This window comes from Chiroxiphia lanceolata, chromosome 2 (assembly GCF_009829145.1).
Source record: "Chiroxiphia lanceolata isolate bChiLan1 chromosome 2, bChiLan1.pri, whole genome shotgun sequence".
Lineage (NCBI taxonomy): Eukaryota > Metazoa > Chordata > Aves > Passeriformes > Pipridae > Chiroxiphia > Chiroxiphia lanceolata.
The window spans coordinates 9,271,244-9,292,706 of NC_045638.1; the positions used below are offsets into that span (position 1 = coordinate 9,271,244).

Genomic DNA, 21,463 nt, shown 5'->3' on the forward strand with positions numbered 1-21,463 from the left:
GTCTGTAAAAAATACGTGACTAGTTTCAGGTTTGAAATTTGTTCAACTTACAGTTACTCTTGAGTATTGCAATTATACTGTGTTATTGGATTGAAAATAGCAATTTTGAGCAAGTAGTGTATTAAATCATTACATTTTGTCGTGGTATCCTACAGAAGTCAAATTTAGTTCATTAAGAGGTTCATATGCTTATATTGACCTTGCCTTAATATACTGTGCTAATCCTTTACTAATATGTTTCATGCTCTTGATTAGCAATGCTTTTTACCAAGAGGAGGAGTTTAGCTGTCCCTAAAATTAATTCTAAATGCCTTAATTTCTAAAATATATTGTCAACATTAAAATGTCAAAGTTAATTCAGCTAATAGGTATCCCTTGCCAAATATCAAAATTATTTTTCTTTTTTGTTCTTTTTATTACTCAGAAACTTTATTAAGTAAGAGAAGAAACATCTTTCTACAACTGCTCCCCTGAATACCTATAAAGGCTAGTAGATTGGTTTCTGAGGAGGATGTGGCTTTACTGTAAATTTCAAAATGTATTTTTCTTAAACAAATGTGTCAGATGCATGATGTCTTAAAAAATGTAAGACAGCTTTTATTTGGAAGGATCCCTCAAAAATCGCTAACTTGCTTAATTACCAATTCAATTTTAGAATTATAATTTTGCATTTCTTAACCTGAAAATATTATGAGATGATTGTCCATATGGATACATTATTCCTTCACTTGCAGAAATGTGCCCTTCTGAAACCTCGTAAATACCCCACAAAGTACGTGGATTACAGTGTAGAAGTGAGCATGAAAGAATTTTTTGAAGTTCCTCATAAGTTCTCTATTCCAGTATTGCCATCAACCAGAGTTAATTTGGAAGCAAAAGACTCTTCATCTCAGAAAACAGGTAAGAATAGTCTCAAAGATGAAGAATTTGGTTCGATTCTTTTGCCACAATAATTTTATTTTTAAGGCTTTTCTAAATAGATCCAGAAAATGATCTTTCTCTCCTTTTTCTGTTGATCAAATCCTCAACTTTGTCTTTATTGTCATTACCCAAGATCTATATATGAACTCAAACCAGTGCTTTCTGCTTGCTCTTGGTTTTCTCAAAGGCACAGAAGTACAGGAGACTTGCTTGAAAAGAGAGTTAATGTCTTCTGTTTATGTGGCAGATCCTGAATTTCTCCCTGGCCCTCATCAATGAAGAGCTGTGCCTTAGGCTTCAAGAGTGGTCTTGTCAGCTTTGGTCACTCTCTGTCATCTCTAATTTTTCTAGTATCTTAAATTTCATACTGAAATCTTAATTGTTTTCTTTTTCTTTTTTTTTTTGCTTGGCTTTCATTTTGTTCCCTGCTTTGCTAGTGGATTTTTTTTTTAATGCTTTATTTAAAACTATAAAGCACTTTAGGTTGCATTTTGTAAAAAAAACCAAAAAACAAAAACCAAAAACAAAACCCAAACAACAACTTGAGTGCCTGAGGGAGCTGGGATTGTCTCCTGGAGAAAAGGAGTCTCAGGGTGGAGCTTATCACTCCCTACAACTACCTAAAATGAGGTTGTAGCCAAGTGGGAGTCAATCTCTTCTCCCAGGTAACAAGTGACAGGAAAAGAGGAAATGGCCTCAAGTTGCAACAGTGGAAGTTTAGGTCAGATATTAGAAAAAATTTCTTCACCAAAAGCAGCATTGGAACAGGTTGTCCAGGGAAGTGGTGGGTACCCTGATGGTATTTAAAAGATGTGGAGATCTGGCACTCAAGGACCTGGTTTAGTGGTGGGTTTAACAGTTGGACTCAGTGATCTTAGAGGTCTTTTCCAACTAAATGGTCCCATGATAAAATTTCTGTTTATATTATGACTAATGTAATGTCCCACAGGTAACGGAAAACAACACAAATAATCTTTGGTTTTGCTACTTACAGTAGTAGTTTTCTTAGTGGATCTAATAAAGACTTGAATTATAGATAGTCCACCCATAGTTTTGTTCCATCTGTTCTTTTCTTCATCAATAGGGTCCTTCTGCAGGTTTCCACAATTCACTTCTCCAAATGTCACTGGCATCAGTTGTACTTTCATGGTGTGTGTTTGTTTTCATGCTTCATGTATACCTTGTGGGTTTTGTTTCTTTCTGGAATAATAATAATGAAGAATTTCTTTGGTTTTTTTGTTCAGACAAGTCTATTTGTTACAGGTACATTCTAATTCAATTACAGTATCTGTGCTATAATACATTTAGGGTGTGTTTTTTGGAAGATGGCAGCAATAGTTATTGCAGTACTAGAAGCAAGACTGGTGAGTGATTACAGGACAAGCAGTCAGTAGAAACCATAGAATAGATGTAACACTGATTGAAGGCTGAAACATTTAATGTGTGACAAAATATTTAAATCCCAGTTGAAATTCTTTTGTTGCCAACTTAAAAAATAAATGTGTGTGTTTGTAGCAATTAAAGTAGAGGTGAACTAAGTAAAAGTCATAATGACTCTGAGTGTAAGAGATTCTTTGGATTGCACTGACAAAGAGGGGAATACCAACTGGAGGGGAGAGAGGAAAATCTACACACACAGATCTGATGACATAACAAGATCTCCACCATGATCTCAGAGCAAAGGTGATCAGCTGGTAGGTCACTGCTGCTTAGCAATTTCTCAAATTATTCCAGAAGTTGAAATGTGAATGAATATATCTGAAAAAATTAGAATATTAATTACAAAAATGTCATAAATAAACTACATTACAGTAACGAATTAGTTATTTTGCTCTTAGTTCATGCTGCTTCTTGATCCATCAAAGGATATTATACAAATATCTGAAAGAGTGCTTAGATTTATGAAGAAAAACAAATGTGAAAGCAAGCTAACTAAAATCAATCTTTGTATCAGAATTTCTTAGACTGCAGTAGCAGGAAGTGTGTAACCAATATTTTAAGAACTCTGCCAAAAGGGAATTAGAAGGTAAAAATCAATGCCACTTTAAACATTTTCTTGTAGAATAGATCTTGTTAAAAAACCTTATTACATTTTTGGCAGTATTGCAGATCAAATAGATAAAAGGAGTACAATATGTTTACCTTACTTCCAATGTGATATCTTGATCAAAACCCAAATCAATCAGAATATTTGTATGGATCTAAAATAATACATTGGCCAGATTTAAAAGATTTAGCAAGTGCTGTTAGTTCATTACTGGAGAGTCATTGGAAAGGGAGTCCTTAGGAACAATAAATAAATATAAACTACATTTTAATAATTTGAAAGATTATGTAAAGACTTTGTTGAGTTAGCAATGGCACAGATTTGATGAGAACAGTTAGTTGGAACTGTTATATAGTTATAAACTATGAATTTTAGTGCAACCAAACATGTAGTAGTATATGTGGAAGAGTCTGCATCCTAAACCAGGGGAGAGGATGGTTTTGGAAAGCAATTGTTAGTGAAAAGGACTGACAGTCAGGCAAAATTTTTATCTCAGTGAGAGCTCTTTCTTAATGCTCAAATGGCCAATGAGATCTACAGATAAATTAGAGGCATAAGGACGGGGTAGATGATCTTGAGTCAGTACACAGTATTGGCAAAGAGCTAGTACAGAAGTGAACTCACTCGTGCCTGTGAGTTTATGGAAATTCTGAAAGAATTTGAAAAAGGCAAACCACAAAAATGTTCCAGTGCTCAAACAGAAAACTTAGAGCAAGGGCAACCTCGTGATCACTTTGAATTCTGTGTGTCTGCCGAGCAATTCAAGCACAGCCCCTGCAGTGTGTTAGTGTTATGTGACCCAAGGAGTCAGAGTCATTAAGGTTGGAAAAGACCTCTGAGATCATCGAGTCTGACTGTTAACCCAGCACCACCATGTTCACCACTAAACCATGTCCCTAAGCAACACGTCTACATGTTTCTTGAACTCTTCCAGGTATGGTGATTCCCCCACTTCCCTGGGAAGCCTATTTCAATGCCTTTCAGTGAAGAATTTTTTTGTAATATCTAGTCTAAACCTCCCCTGGCACAACCTGAGGCCATTTTCCTTGGTCCTGTTGCTTGTCACCTGGGAGAGACGTGTTGATCTGGTCTCAGTATTTTTCTTTTGTAGACTAAATTGTAGGCTAAAGTTAGATATATATGATGTTATGATTTCATTGTCCTACTTTTCAATAAATAAAGTGCAGAAGAACTAAAAATCAAGAATTAAATTTTAAATTATTATTAGGCATGTATCATTCTTACTGTTAGAATGATACTTTTCAGTGTTTTCAGATAGCTAAATAAAAACATTTGCCCATAGTGTATTGTTGTGAACTTTTTGTGTTAGTAACAATTTCTAATATTTTTTTTATAATTACGTGCAGCGTTTTAAAATTTGGATTCATATTTTTTCATGACCTGTGGACAACCTTATCTCCTTCTTTCTATGATTTCTAAACATTATCTCATATACTTGCTCAGCAGTGGGATTAATCAACTCAATGTTTTTTGAATTTATTTATTTATTTATTTATTTATTTATTTATTTATTTGTGTTTCTAAAGCAATTTCCTATGGGCTTAAGTCTGTTCTTTAAAAAAGCATTACCAGCAATTCTGTTGTTTCTTCCTAGTATTCCATGGTCTATGGGCTGCAAAAATTTTCCTGCATCTTAGGGTTGCTTTATTTTTATGAATAAAGTCTTAATCTTTTAAAGCAAAATTGCAGTCTCTGTCCAATAACAGCAACAACAAAAAAAGTTATCCTTTCATTTTACTGTTTACATTTTCAGGTTTTATTCTAGCTCCTTATGTTAACTTTCAGAGTTCAGTTCTATGATTTAACTGGCTGTATATAACTGGCTGTAATAAAAATTGAATTAAATTTGGTTGTCTTAATCATTCAGGTAGTGAGGCACAAGTGGGATTAAAAAGTATTAAGTGGCAGCATTCCTTTTTACTGTTCCTACATACAAAGAATTTATTTAGAGTATGATTCTATTTCAAAATGTGTTTCTGAAAAATGATAATGTATGTCTTTATCTTAATAGTTTTCATTCCAGCTGTATCTATTGAATAGCTGTTTCTACCATATATATGTATTAGCAGAAAGTTGTTTTGGTCTTGCAAAAAGTGAGAGGGATTTAAATATTATACTGCATGCATTTCTTTTGTACTGCAATAATGAATTCGGTGGAGAATAGTTATATTTACTGCAGAGTTTTTTTGTATTGTGAAATAAAACTGGGAAGACCTGTTTTATATTGTTGTGAATAGATTTATTGCTGTGGTGAAGAAGGATGGTAATCCTCAGAAACCGTATCAAAGTATCCTTTGCCTCATTCTCTGGTCAGAATTGAGATTCAGAAGATTTAGTGAAATCTGGAGTCTACCTAGAAGAAGAAGATGTGAATAGACAGGAAAGGCTTCAAACTTACTTGAAAAATGAAGCCTTTTGGAGTCAGGATGTTCATATGTGATTTAGATTTTTATCAGTGGACTGACATCTGCTTGCATGAGTGTCAGTGTCAAGATTTCCTGCCATGCAGTCTTATTTTACAAAACCGTATCTGTATAAGTGAGTATGCTCTTCCTGCAAGTAAGGAGAATGTTTGGTAAGTCAGAGCTATTATATTATCTTTGTTGAATAGATTTTATAAACATTTTATCTGCTGTATATTTGCTGATCCTGTGCAACAACACAATACCTGCTATGGTTGGGAAAGAAAGAAATTGCTATGCAGTTTGGGGTAGAACTTTGAAAACCAATACAAAAGTCAATACTATATGTTTTTTTCAGCAGGTAACGAAAGATCAGCTTTAACTAAGTTTTAACTAAGCAGAGCAATTTACTGGGCGGTGGAGTTTATTTGAAAAACATGGATTTTATGCTGAGTATTGTTATATGTCAAAAATGAAAAAGCATAGGTTGGAAGGGGAGGGAGAGCTTTGCTTTGAAAAGTGATGTCTCCCATAATATTAGAAAAATCTGCAAAGCAGCAGAACACCTCTCTCACAGTGTGAACTAAAGCTGTCAGCCTTACTTCCCCCTCTGTGTTTTTCTGACTTCAACCCCCTTGCTCTTTTATTAAGGGATTTTTCAAAAAAATTTTGAAAAACAAGGCTCCATGAATGCCTAACTGGAAAAATAAAGTGCAGGTATTGAAAAGTGTTATTACTATTTTATGAAAGGCAGCATATTATGGAAACATCACATCCAGAAGGAAAGGCTGCAAATGAGGGAGAGTTCAGCCAAGTTCTATAGTAATTATTTCAAGGTCTTGAAAGATTGAATACCTTGATCTCGCAGTGATCTCTGAGGGAAAGAGGTCCTGCTCAGGTTACCTGTAAGTATTTAAAAAGGGAAAATATATCTGACTGTAAAGACTGTGAAATGCTCTTTGCAGAAAGCATAGCACTTTCTACATAAGACAGAGACTTGTAATGAAACAATTTGTGATACCTGTAAAATTATGTGAATTTGAGGTTTTTTAAATACTGACACAAACTCAATAGAAGCAACAATCTTTTTACCACTCAGTCTTTTAAAAGAGAAAGTGGAAGCTTTCCTAAGGTACACACTTTTGCTCCAACTGTCAGGTTAGGGCTTAATATAACAATTATTTGATGAAATTGTAGGGTTAAGATAAACATCCAGTAATACGTCATCTGGTGTTAAATAAGTATGTATCTTAGAGTTCAGAAATTAATGAATTTTCTGGAATAGTCTGTGCCCTTAAAATATATAGTATGGTGACACTGGGGATGGCTCTCAGTAATGGAAAAAAGAACCTGTAGAAATTCCCGAGACAGAGCAACGCACATAATTGCATGTGACAGTTCATGGCTACCACAGCATCTGAGTACTTTATAAGAACAGCTTCCTATTTATCTGATTTTCTTTTTTTCAGACTTTTTTTTGTTTGCAATCTTCTGTCTTCAAAGGACTTTAGATTACCACTTGTACTATCAGCAGAAACCTGATAGCAATACCCTTGGATAGAAGCATTTTAAAGGAAAGAAAATATATGGGAGTAAATGATTGATAATAATTGCTGTTCAAAAGCATTTCAGCAGCATGTTGGTACCAGCATATCAATACTTTATTTTATGCCTTGCAAAAATAAATACCAATGGCTGTTGTCACGTAATGATAAATATACAAATATATTCCATCAGTAATGAAAAAAATTATGCAGTTCTATGAGATTTTTTTATCCATTTTAATTTTCAAAGGGATATGCACCTAAGCAAGCATGTCCTGATATACACTTACTGCATTTTATTATCATGTATGTTGATGAACTTTTCTAAGGCAAGCATGCACTGAGAATGCTTTTTACCATGCCATATGGTTTATTTTCTTAGTTTATAAAAATAACATAAAACCTAGGCGTGAAAACAGAATTAAAAACATATTTTTTTTGATGGCTAGGTTGTACTGTTTTACATTAAACTTGTCCAGGAAGAAATAAAAACTCACAATGCATTCTCAATGAATAAACATTGTTCCACCTTGCTATCTAATTTAGATTCCATATCAAAAGCTAATATTAGAGTTCTGTTGCCTCTTACTACAGTATTTAACAGTGTTGGCTCCCTGCTGTTATACTTGCAAAGAATGTCCAAAAAGAGCTCTCTATTTTAATTAATTTTCCTTTTTTTTTTTCTTTCCTTTCCTCCTTAGTGAATTATGAAAAAGCTTTCTCTATGGAACTATCAAGAATTGTTAAATATTTTCTACTTTCTAGATAATTGGTCCTACAGTTAATTGATTCAGATATTTTTAACTTTTCTTGGTTTCTTCTGTGAAAACAACTACTGGTTTACTTTTTTCTCTTTTTTTAAAAAAGAAAACTTATTTCCTCAGAGAATTCTAGATTGCAAAAACAAAGGAACCACACCACAGAAGTCTCTACTTAGCTCTTGTTATATCTTTTTGTTATAAAGCCTTCATTACTAATTTTACATTAATTTACTATTTTGCAGTGAGTGATATAAGAGACTTGGTCTTTGATTCTCTCTCCATGTAATACTTCCTTATGCATTTAGTGCAGTCTTTTAATAGTTTTGAGCTCTTCTCTTTGTAGGAAATTTTGTTTAGTCTTCTGTCTTCTCCTCTCTGTTGCTTATTTTTTAAAGATCTCTCAGCCACTTCTTTCAGGTCACAAAGAATCAGTTTTGATTTTTTTTGTAAATTTTGTGTGTAAATCCTAGAGAGAACTTAGCTCTGACTTCGTTGTGATTTTAGATTGAGAGTCTTTGAATTATTTCCTCAATGTAATTCTTTATAATTTGGCTAATCCTTTTCAGTAGAGGCTATTCATCAGATGACTTAAGAAAGCACCTAAGCATTACAATATTTCTGAAGTTGTATTAAGCAAAAACTTTTTACTTGGCAGCATTCCAGTTGCCCATCGGTATAGTGACTGCTTGTTTCTAAAGTGCCTGTGAGTATTCTTCAGAAATATTAGGGGGCAATGATTACTAAACAACCAGTCCTCAAGAATCTCTTTGTTCTACTTTGTTGTAGTGACACGCAGCTCCTCACTGGCTTCTGAATGTGACACACAAACATGACTGCTGAGTGCTCATGACAAGGCACTGAAAAAACTCTCTCCCATTTGCAGTTTTAAATCAATTAAGGAAAACCTGTGTTCGTTCTTTTTTTTTTTCCCCAGTAGATCTTCCTTTTCTGGTTGATAAAGTGTATTTAACTGTTTGTTTAGATGTGTAATGATATATTGTATTTAAGTGAAAAAAGAACCTTTAAACAGTAGGTTTTTTCGAAACTTTTACAAATCTGTTGTATTCAGATAAAGTGAAAGCAAATCAGCAAATAAACATACACAGTGATAGAAGAAATTGTAAAACCTATCAGCATTCATTAAGGTATATTAAACAGTGGTTGCTTTTTCAGGACTACTGAATAGAGTGATTTAATTCAGATGAGCTCATTTGAAGATCTGATATATAAACAGAAGTCAGAATGGTTGCTTATTTAACCTTCTAAGAGTCCATACCTGAAAATTCAGTTCTCAGGTTAATTTAACCATTTATTTGTGACACATACATGGTGTCAGGGGCTGAGATAAGTTCACTGAGAAATTTAGCTTTGAACTTCTAAAAAGATAGAATCATCATTGTTAAACAAAAGCTATTATAATGTGCAATTAGTTGACAACTGCTGAAGGCCCATACTTTCCTACCTTCAGAAATTTTATCAACAGAGTGTTGTATGGAAGAGTAGCATTTCTATTCTTACTCATGCCCTCCTCCCACAATTTGCAATAGGACTAAACAGCAAACACTCTACAAAGTGGTTTTATTACAAACTTGGAGAATATGTTTTTTCTTACATTTTAATGTCACAACAACTGTCGTTACTTTTCTTTGAGAGGTACTGTTTGTTGGCTAATGCAGTTAGGGGACTAACTTTGAACTCAGGTCAGGCAGACCTAAAATGAGGAGTTATAAGGTTTTAAAGAACCACAAGGCATGGACTGTTAATTCCAGATGATGATCAGATTGTCTTTTGCAATAAGTAAATGACACAAATAAATGGCAGTTACCAGAGAACATGACCAATATCTACGTGCTATAATTTAGCTTTCCAGGAATGTGTGCTATTCACACTAAAAGTTTTGTTTTATTCAAATACCCCTGTTTTGACAACTGCCTCACAAACAAACCCAATATGATTGAGTAAATGTTTCCCATAGGTGTTTTTCTGACATAATTCTATAAAATAAAATGGTTGGCTGATTTCATATGGAACATCTCCCTGTCAAACAGTAAATATCCTGTGTATCACTGTAACAAAACCCTGTGTTGTTCTACCTGACTTTTCACTGTGAAGAAATGCTTGCAGGCTCTGCTTCCTCTTACATAGAAACAACATAAATGTTACCCATTGCTTACTGTTACTAATTTTTGTCTCAGAAATCGTTAGGCAAGTTTTGACCCAATGATTTATTATCATTAAATCTTTAAATGTATTCCTTGATTAATCTTTGTTGAGTATCTTATAAGTCTTAGGAAGAAGAAAACATGCTTTGCTGAGACAATTTTAAGCCCAGTTTATGGTATTTAAAATTAGCATGAAAAATGTTTTGCAGGGAAAAAAAGTGACCTTCACCAATAATTCAAAGACAAGTGATTTCTGTAATAATTTCAATTTGGAGGTCCTGTCTCACTTCAGAAACCATATCTTAATGTAGAAAATACTTATCATGCTAAATAAACATCACCTATTTGTTTGCTTTCCTTTTCATTCATTGTAATTGAGCATAATATTTCAGTTGTTCAACTGACCTTTTCTTCAGTGTATTTTTAAATGTATAAGAAACAATACTCTTAGCAAAGTAATGCCAAACTAAATACTGTAAATATGAAATGTATTTGTCACGGGTTTTGTTTTTAAATTTTTCTATAGGAAACATTTCTGTTTGAAAGTGTTCATTTCAAATATGGGTCCAACTCAGGGAAAGATAACCCTAATTATTAGTAATTAGAATTTTCATTTATTGCAAGAAAGTAAAACTCATACAGAAATATTTTGGAATTTCCAGTATGCTGAATCATGTTTCTTCAAATACATGTTTAAATATCTGCTTTATCTTGAAATACAAGTATTTAAAATGTGTAGTTTAAATTTTAAGTAAATATTTTGTTTCAACATCCTAAAATACTTCTTATAAACAGGACTATACTAATGAACTGAGGAATGAAAAAGGTCACTTTTGTGGGATAGCCTGTAGGGATAATAACCTAATGATAAAATGGAAAAAAATAGTAATAATTAAAAAAACTACCAGGCCATTAATCTTGTCTTTAATTATTTCAGAGAGGGTTAAACCTGAGGTGCAATTTATAGTCTTTCTGATAGTCTAGTAATGTTGAAAGATTAATGTCAGTCTGTACAATTTGTCTGTTGAACTTCAGATATTTTTGTGGAAAAACTGAAGCAGTGATGACATAAGGTCACAAGAAAACTTCAGCTGGGAGTTCATTTTCTGAGGTGAAACCTGAATACATCAGTGAGCACCACTTTGTGGAATAGAAATAGCAGCATTGCAAATGAAGACATATCATCACAAAATAAGCCAAATAAGGGAGAAAATGGAAAATTCCACAAGAATTTGTCAGGTGTTCCACCTCAGAGAGAAGTGAATTGTTTGGAGTTTTATTTGTAAGGTTCTCTTGTGTCATTATATTGTATCTGACTTACCTCGTTCTCTTTTCCAACTTTAGGAATTGGTTTCTAACTTTGGAAAACAGTGAAGACAAACAGTCTTTGTTACATATACATACAGTATACATACAGTGAAGTTTTTACAGCTGCAGTCTCCATATGGTGTTTCTGGTTTCTTGGAGACTCTTGGGAGTGGGGAGCTCTTTTTATGGCCAGTCACTGGGGTTCCTCATGTACCTTCCTTTCTCCTTAGGAAAGAGTCCTACAAGGGCTAGTGAGGGGCTTAAAATACTGTGAATCTGATCTTTTCTGTAAGCAGGAGCAGAGGAAGCCTTTGCAGAGTCTTGTTAGATCTGACTCTGTGCAAAGATGGACAGCATTTGTATTGCTTCTTCCTTGCTCTAGAGATTACGGTGGGGAGTTTTCCTTTTGTGTTTTCGATTGGGGAAATGTGACTTTTCATGGTTCTGTTTCAGCTTGGACACCCGTGCAATTTCAGAAACTCTCCAAAATTTGGCACAGAAAAAGTCTAAAGGGGTATCATGAGAACTACTACATTTAACAGAATTCCTGTAATTGTTGGAGCTACTCTTACCCAAACATACTGTGTTATCACTGGTATCTCTGATGGTAACTGTTGACAAAAGTGTAGTAACTAATACACTATTGTTTTATATTTACAGAAATTCATATATTTTAAACTTTTCTGCTAGATGTAAGAAATCTTTTAAAATACTTCTCTCCTTGCACTACTAAAATCGATAGAAAATATTATTCATATGCGTCAATATACCATTTTTTAGGAAAAAAAAAATGTGGCTGTGCTTATATGGTAGCACTCCTAAAATTCCATTGCCTGTTGGAAATTGCTGCATGTAGTACTGAGGAGACTCTCCTGAAGTTTATTGGAAATCTCTTCAGATTCTGCTTGTGAATTCGATGTTTCTGAAAAGCTTTACAACATCTTTTGTTTTGTTTTGTTTTCTGTTTTGTTTGGTTTTTTTTTTTTTTTAGATGGAAGTGATACAGTTGGGCTGCCTATAAAGTTCACTCCTCCAGATACTGGTTCCTACCACTGTCAGATTCTTCTGAAGTCCCCCTGCGATGTTCGTGTCTATGAGATTGAATGTTTAGTGAGTAAAGACAGAGTTGATGCAGAGCTCGAATTTCTAACTCCAGCTTACCAGTCAGTGATTCAGAATATTCCAATTGTAAGTTCACTTTACTATTACAAACTAAACTAAGATTTAGGATTTAAAAAAATCCTAGATTCCTGATTAATACTGTTAAAAGTCACAATTGGGAAATGCACAAGTACGTGTAAATACTGACTTGAGTGTTATTTCTCAAAGTTCATATTGTAGATAATATAAAGCTTGTTAGGAAAAATACTTTACTTCAATTAACAGTTGTCTGGGCTTAATTCTAATGTTTCAATTCTGACAATTATTAGTCTGTTACCGAATAATGTTATCACAATAAAAGTGAAAAAACGTGTTGTATAATCTAGGCAATAAGTGCACTATTTCTGAAGAGAAAAAAAGGAGAGATGTTGAGGAATAAAATAGAAGAACTAGATTACACACAGTTAAAAAAATATGCTAGGTATAGACAGTAGATTGTTTATACTTTTATCATATCTACTTTGTATATGAAACCCCTGACACATGAGGAGTAAGAGCAGAGAGTGAAGATGGGTGCAATATGATCTCAATACAATCTCCCTCAGAAAATTATTCATCAAATTTCAGATAACTTTTTCCATTTAAAATTAAAAAAAAAAATAAATAGGGAAGGAGCTTAATCTGTGAGAGAAGGGATAAAGTTTCTTTAAGAGATAAAACCAATTGAATGTTTCCTGAGATTTGAACTACGGTTTGGTTTATGTACTTGATAGAACTTTTTGATTACAGAGCCACTGAAGAATATTAGTGAGTTAATTTATAGAGAAATTATTCTGAAATTTGATAGTCAAAAGAGTGGGGGCAGATTCAAACAAGAAGACTTAATATCTGGGGAAAGACTGTACTGTGGATGTTCTACCAAATAGTAAGAGTAGACACAGAACTAGTTCATTAGAAAGAAAGGAAAAAAAAAGTAAAGAAAATGAAAGGTAACCATATTACAGTGCTGTCTCTTCTTGCAAATACGTTTTAACATATTAATATTTTATTTATTAAGACTTGATTTTTTTGAATGTTACATTAGCTTAAAAACAACTGATGCGTAACACAGAAGCGTAAGGGGGTTTTCCACCTTGTTTAAACAGACAGTTTCTAAATAGATTTGCTTTATTCTTTTGATGGTTTTATTTTTCACTTCAGAGTGTTCCTAAGTACTTACTTTTAAACATCATGCAGGGGAGTTATGCTTTTATACTTTTAAGTCCTGCCCATTTTCTTAGCAAGGAAATAAGAAGTACCCCAATTAGAGCATGTACTCTGCCTGTGTGAGAGAGGGAATGTTAGTCTCTCTCTTTCTATGAAATACATATACATGATCACAAGTCTGCTCAAAATATTATATCCTAAATTTGCAAAATTAAACATTGATGGACAAACAAATATGAAAATGTGAAGTTCTTCCTGTCCTTTTACATCCTAAGGTTAATTTTGTGACTGTACGTTATTCTTCTCACAAGATTTCTTTCATGTTCAGTACAAGAAATGTGTTACTCTTGTAAGGAGTTAGATACTTTACACTTCTATATGCACTTATTTTAGTTGGAGCTTCTCCATCAGAAATTTTTGCACATTTTTATGTTGTTAGCCCTATTGTATATGTCATTTTAATTGTTCAACTTTGAAATATTCTATGGAGAAAGACAGATGCTCATAGTGAAAGTGAGGATGGGGTTGTTCAATCTGCTACACAGTTTCTTGAACCAAATATTTAGTGTTCAAAGCACTTTTTGCAGACATGAGCAGACAAACGTGTGTGTTAGGTGGAACATTTTATAAATGGAGCAAATAAAATTGTCAAGTGGTTTGCTTAAAGCTACACAGTGAATTATGACAGAAGCAGAATAAGAATGCAGTTGAAATCTGAGATCTGTGATTGGGGTTGGCTTGTTGGTTTTTTTTTTAAATATGAGAGTTAAGGCTGAACTTTTGAAGTTTCCATAATTCTCTCAAGTGTGAGATGAGTGTAATTGTTCCATTTATCACTTTCAGCCTGTCTGGGTATAGGTCGAATACATGGAGCCTTTTTATGTACCTTGGATTGAACCACCTACCATTCTGTGAGAAAATTCTAACTCCCTTAGCATTAGTTGTATTTCTTATTGTTTTAATAGGCTTTGGATAAGGTTTTGCATTAAGCAGAGATCCTGTAAGAATTAGATGATTAAGTGATTAAAAGTGAACAAGTACAAGGGAGTAGAACTTTCTTTAGAAGATACTTTTAGACAAATTCATGCTGTGTTAGAAAGATTTATTACAGAAGAGTTTCAAAGTGACCATGTTTGTCAACTGAACTTCTGCAAATGATAAGTTCTTGTGTTAGAGATTAAGAAGAATTACTTGTGCCACATATTGGTGTAATAATAACTAGTGTGGATAAAGGAAGCATCTGATACCAATGGGACTAGAAATCATTAAAAATAAAACAATTTAAGCCCCCAAATTTTCATTGTCTTCCTCTTTTCCTTACCTAAGGTCAATCATGATGATACTTTTCCTCTATCCCACCTTTTAAAGTGCTAAACTGCCAGTTTTAAAACTGGTCAAGCTGGTTTTCAAAAGGATAAAGCTGTTCCTGATATTGTGGAGAAAAAACTCGTGAGCATAAAGATACACTTTTGATGTCTGCTTTTCACATTCTTTTTATCCTTGGTATGAGGATATCAGCAAATTACTTTTTTTCTTTTGTGTTTTCTACAAGAGATATGTAATTGTGGTTATTACAGACTTGGAGACCAGGGTGATAAAAGCATTTTGAAAGACCAAGGCACTACACAAACCTCAAAATTCCAAACAGGCATACAAGCTAAACCACTGGGAAATTTACCTCTAAACAACTAAAAATTAAGCATTAATCATAGATATTAATCAAACCTTATATATAAGATACTGCAGGTCTTGTGTTATGCCATGGGTTGGTTCTGATGACCACAGGTTCTTAATTTCTGAAACTGAGTCTACTGAGCTTGAAACACTTTCAAAGAAGGAAAAAAGGACTGAAGTATCATCTCTAGTCTCTCAAATCCACTCTTTATCTCTGATGCTTATATACAATTTTCCACAGATGAAGACCGTTATGGGTGAAAAGAGTATCCTCTCTTTTCATAGATCATATCAGATTAATCTTCTCTATTTGACAAGGCATATATATTGGCTTATGAATGGCAGTTTATTTTCTCTTTCAGATGTATGTTAGCTTTTTTTTTTTTTCCAATTGGATGTTTAGTTGTCTGGTTCTTTCAAATAATAGGAGTCTGAACAGCATTATTTTAGTTCGACTATTTTTATGCAGCCTTCAAGCATGTATTATAAAATATCTCACTTTCTACCATAACCAAGCAGTCTTGTGACACATCTGCATGCAAGATAAACATGTTTCTTAAATAGGCTTTCATACTCCTCAGGACAGGCATTCTTTAAGGTAGTTTAGTCTCTTGAAAGACCAGATTCTGAGGACTGTAAATACTCCTTTGGAGATGGAGTTCTTAATTCATTAGCAAGACTGATCCTGTAATAAAGTCAGTTGCCAAATGAGGCAAATAGACCAGCACACCACATCAGCACTTCAAAGAGGTACAGGAAGATTTTTTTACAGATGGAAAAGGAACAGAATTTTGGCTAGCATTAAACAGCACCATAAAGATACTTCTAAATGTTTATGATGATACTTACAAATTCCGTCTTGACCATTAGGTAGATCATGCTCATATTTTTCTAATGAGTATTCCTGCTGACAATATTCCTACTGATAGTATGGGTGCTGTACTTCTGGCTGCCTGGAGGAAGAGATTTATTATTAGTTTAATTCATTTTTAAAATACACTGTTTTTATTCTCCCCAAAGGTGCTCTGAGCCAGTACTTTGAGCAAATGAATGATGTGGTGATAACTGCAAGTGAAAGCTGAAACGCACATTAAAAAATTTAAATCCATAATCTAATTTACATTTTGCTTTTATTTCAGAGTAATACTTCCAATGTGGACTGGAAACTGGAAGCAAAGTTGGAAGGAGAGGGGTTTTATGGCCCTCCTGTAATAAATGTTGGTGTAGGTGAAACAGCTCTTTATCCTCTCACGTTCAATCCTGCTGCTGAGTATACAACTACGGTAAGAGGGAAATTAGTTTCAACATTTGGAAAGGATGCTTCTATCAGTAAAGTTACCAAATTATGAAAGTGTTTAGACAGTTAGTAATATTAAAGCATTTGCTTGAGAGAAAGAAATGCAAAGATTTCCTACTAATTGAAGTAACACCCAAATGAACTAATTTTGCAAGCTTTAAGGTTAGGTGTGATAGATTTTTCCACCCCTCATTATCATCTCTTCTTTATTTATTTTTCTGTTAAATCCTTCATTTCTATTCATTTCTGTTAAGTCCTTAAATCCTACAGTTGTTCTGTAAAGATTCAGAACTTTTATCACAAATATATACATTGTGTTAGTCTGAATTTAAATATATATATATTAAACTGTATTTTGTTACCTAAGCAATAAAGTGGTAAGATTGAGTATTTCTTGTTGCATGCATACATCACAAATGAATTTATGTGATGAGTACTTTATTTAGTAAAATAATTTCTTTTGCAAGTTAAGGCAACACTTCACAGCTGCTTTTGCCATCAGAGTAATCACTATTCTGATGCTAAAACGAAGAGCAGAGCAAAGGTTATGACACATTTAGCAAGAAGCAGTATTTGTAGTTTTGCCTGTATAAGAGCTGAGAGATTTTAACTGCAGGTTGCTATTGAAATGTGTGAATTGCCAAAGACAAAAAAATCCCCAGAATATTCTGTGAAACATAAGTAACCATTTTGCTTTCATTACCAGCCAAATGTAATGTAGTTTAGGTATCCAGCATTATGAAATTATTAAAAGCCAAAAACCTTGAATCCTTTGATGGCAAATGATTATGGAGAATATTTTAGTTGAATCACAAAATCATCAAGGTTGTAAGAGACCTCCAGTATTATCTAGTCCAGCCAACAACCCAGCACCACCACAGTCACCCTTAAACCAAAGCCCAAGTGCTGCATCCAGATGCCTCTTGAACATTTCTAAGAAGGTGACTCCACCACCTCCCTGGGCAGCTAATTCTAATTCCTAACCACTCTTTCAGTAAAACCTTTTTTTCTAATATCTAATCTAAACTTCCCCTGCCACAATTTAAGACCATTTCCTTTCAACCTTTCACTTGAGACATAGAGGAGAGACCCACCTCCGTCTCACTACAACCTCCTTTCAAGTAGTTGTAGAGAGTAAAGAGTTCCCCTTGAGTCTCCTTTTCTCCAAGCTCAACATTCCCAGTTCCCCCAGGTGAAGGACAGGTGGAAAAGCTCAATGAGTGAAGTTCAATATTATGTGAGAAACAAGGAGGAATGAGAACATATTTTTTTTTATATTTGTTTTTCAAGAAGAAGCCAAAAATTATAGAATCTAGAAATATGGAGGCTTTATATTGTTAACTGTCATAATTTAGAAAAACTAAAAATAAAAGCTTTTGGTTTTTTGGTTTTGTTCTCTGTTTAGCAATGAATTTATTTAAGAACTAGAAAAGTCAATAGGAGCACTTTCTTGTAAGCATGCTTTTCCACCTAGATATAAGATTAATAAACTAAAAGAGTTGCTTTGGCAGCCAAAGGGGACTTGTACAGTGCTGAAGCTTTTTTTTTTCTGCTTTCTTTGTCATAGGGGAGGCTTATTCTACGAAATGTTACAGCTGGCACTGAAAATATCTTCAGTCTTAAGGGAATAGGGAAGAAACCTCTGCCACAGGGTTGTATTGTGATAGATTGCCAAGCGGGAAAGGTCACTCATAAAATTTTATGGGTGCACAATTATACAAAGAACAAGCTAACATACAAGGTAATTTTTTTTGATAATGTGATGAATATTTTTCTGTCCAAGGACCTGTATATTATGTATTACTGTAGCAAATATTACTGTAATTGCAGATATTCTAATAAACTTCACGTATACATGAGAAAATTTTCTGTAGTTTATAGTATAAGGATATGTTTATAGTCAGAAAATGTGTGAGCTAGTGTATGATTTTACTGTATGTTTCATGGAAAAAAAGATTTATTTGTTTTAGTGTCATTCCTGAGGGTTCAAGACTTCTACAATTCTCTCTGTTCATTTGCTCATCTTTCCTCCCTTCCTCCTCCAGTGGTTTGAAAACATTGGCCAACTCCATCAGTTTTAAAATCAGGGGCTTTAGAATTACTGGGTTCATAAAATTGTCATAAAATATTGAATATTACAGGTGCCGGAAAAGGACAAACATTACTAACCTACTAAGGGGAGGATTGCAGCGTGAGCTCTCTCTATATACTGCTAATGGCCCAGTGGCCTGGCCAGTAAGTGCCTGCATTTCGTGGAAGAAATTATGGCAGTTACTGTCTGTTACCCAGCTGTTATTCCAGCAATGTTGGAGGAATTTGGGAATATTTTGTGTTTTTGCTGATGAGAAAGAACATTCAGGGGCAATAACTGTGGTTATTGAATAGCAATGGGTCACTGGGGAGTTGGATACAAATTCTTAGAAAATATAGTTTTGTTAATTTTCCTGCTCAAGAAGATGTTTTTACTATTAAATATAGTCCTGATTATTTTTCATATTTTCAATTAAATATATTTTATAACTGTATTTACACAAACACATTTTGCTATTTAAAAACAGTGTTGTAGTACTGTAACTCCGTGATTTTCCTGCTATCTATCTTGTCTGCATGTTTAATTTGAAAGTGATAAAAGTATTTCAGTAGTATTCCTTCCTTTCTTATCTACTGTGTTGGATCTCATGTCATATGCCAGCAGAGGCAGAATGTACATTAGGGCAAAGAAGATGACTTCTACTTTTCTTCTCAGCTACAGAGAAGGTTCTTGAGCAGGAACATCTTGGACCTTGCTCAAGAAAATCCATATGTGTGACTCTATTACAGTATTTAAATCTAGAGTAGATGGCATCTAGATGTTATTGCTGTGCACTGCTTGCCAGAAGGGCTCAATATATTAAAACAATGCAGGGAGTGTTGTAAATGTTGCCAACTTATGTAAATATAAAACCTGACTAGTTAACTGGTGTGGACTTGCAAACTGAGTGATCTTTTGTTCTCTGTCTTAGTGACAGTAGCACCAAATGCTGCTTTACTTAAAATGAAAGGTAATGGAAAAGAGTGGCCCCACTTTATTTTATAAAGGGAGGTAATTTATATACCAGCAGCAGTTTTCTTCTGGCTAATGGTAATTCATGGCAATGTGAAAATCCTTCCTTAAACTCTTACTAGTCTCCAGTTTTCCAGGTTTTCACTGGTGAATCTACGTTTAATAACCTCTGTATCTCATAGAAAGGTTCAACTTCAGATTCCTATTTTTTGACTCATTATTATCCCCCAAAAGAAAGAGGGAAATGTATTTTTTGGGTATCACCAGCTTTGACATTTTTCTTTTCAACAATCTTAGTTTTTTGTACGTGAATGCATTTACATTTCTAATACATTTGTACTTTTATCTCTAAAAGAAGTGGATGTTTTTGAAAGTTGCCAACAGAACTATTTTTTCTGCTTTTCCATTTTGTGTGAACTCAATATTTTTTGTGCCAGTGAAAGTGAAAGGCACAGAAATAAGAAACTTCAAAATGAATACATTAAAGTCATTCATTGTATGTTTTTCCAGAAACATTGCATTAAATGAATTTATGACAGCTGTAGCTAAGCCAGGGTGAGCTGGGTCTGATTGAACTTTGACCTCCTTGAGGGTGCTGTTTGGATCCTGAAATCTGGTTTTTGTTGGTTTCGTGGTGGTGGGGTTTTTTGGGGTTTATTTGTGTTTTTTTTCCCTCTATGAAATACCACTTGGCAGTCCAACTATGTGTGCTCTTTTTGCTCTGGGACTTTTGGGAGACAAGTAGTAAGGTCAGCTATTTCATGCTTGTATGCATGTACTAAATTAATCAGTGTGCATAATGTATTTTCTCTATGGTAGCTTTTTACCCAGAAGCAGTTACAGAACAGTTGAAGTAAGGTGGGCTGGAATTGCTGGAAAGGGCGTGATTACAAAACCTACTGGTGTCTGGAAACTGTCCCCTCAACAAAGCAAACAATATTAATCACTTCCAGCACTCTCCAACAGATGTCATGTAGTGTCTTGTCCTATTGTAGTGAGCAAAGTTCATTTGCTTGCTTTTATTTCCAGAAGGGTTTGTCTATGAATTGGGATTTAATCACTAAATCTAGAACATGGTCACTGGTATTGATATTTATAAGGAAAAATGCAGAAAAACCTCCTCTAAGGGGGAACTGTGACCAAAAACCCTGTTGGAAATGCAAAATAAACTTTATTTTCTCCGATGTGTATAGCACAAAAGGCAACAGAATAAAGAAGTGATAGTTGTTTTGTTGGCAGTGTTCATTCCACACTGCCTGATTACTGTAATGTCTGGGTAGTCTGTCGTGGAGCAGAATGCAACAGACTGGTTTTGTCTTTGTCAGTGTTTCCCTTGAGGGCAGTTGCTGACAGCCCAGTAGTAACTCCTCCTCCTGTTTAATCCAGTATTTTTGAATTTTTCCTCTATTGTCCTTGAGCTAAATTGGTGATTAGGTAGAGGAAATCTTGTCTGTCTTGGCAGAGAGAGAGCAAAGATAATCCAAAAAGTAATAGTTTTGGAAATGTTTTTAATGGGATCTTTTGTAATTTTGTTGGCTAGTGAACATCTTCATTATTAAATTGGTTGATTTGCCCTGTACACCCTGCATTGATGGAGAATATCCACTATGCAAGGTAATTTCTCACAGATAAATTGGGACATACATGATATTAAAAAAAGCCATAAGAATTTCATTTACTGAAGTAATAAAGCTCAGCTTATATCAAGAATGGTATGAGATGTTCCAGTAGCTGACAAACATAATAATTTATGGGCATGTCCATAAACAACTTACTGCACGATGAATCCCTAGCAATAAGTAATTTAGCTGAATTAATACTTGGGTAATTTTGCCTTTGAGGTATAAATTTAACTTCACTATTCCATTTTAATAACTGCATATATTAAACTATAAATGTAACAAAAACCTCACTTCATTAAAAAATAAATTACATTGTATATATGCTATTCTGTTTCTCAGTATATGCTGTATTTA

General features: G+C 34.0%; 1 protein-coding gene across 3 annotated transcripts in view; it reads left to right on the forward strand.

Moving 5' to 3' along the window:
* Window positions 1-21,463, forward strand: part of CFAP47 (cilia and flagella associated protein 47) — a 278,312-nt gene that overhangs the window by 116,231 nt on the left and 140,618 nt on the right. For all 3 annotated transcript variants that reach the window (XM_032680035.1, XM_032680036.1, XM_032680037.1), the window contains exons 45-48: window positions 735-900; window positions 12,158-12,354; window positions 16,287-16,430; window positions 18,012-18,185. In XM_032680035.1, coding sequence (XP_032535926.1) covers window positions 735-900; window positions 12,158-12,354; window positions 16,287-16,430; window positions 18,012-18,185 — 681 coding nt within the window. The remainder of the gene's footprint in view (window positions 1-734; window positions 901-12,157; window positions 12,355-16,286; window positions 16,431-18,011; window positions 18,186-21,463) is intronic.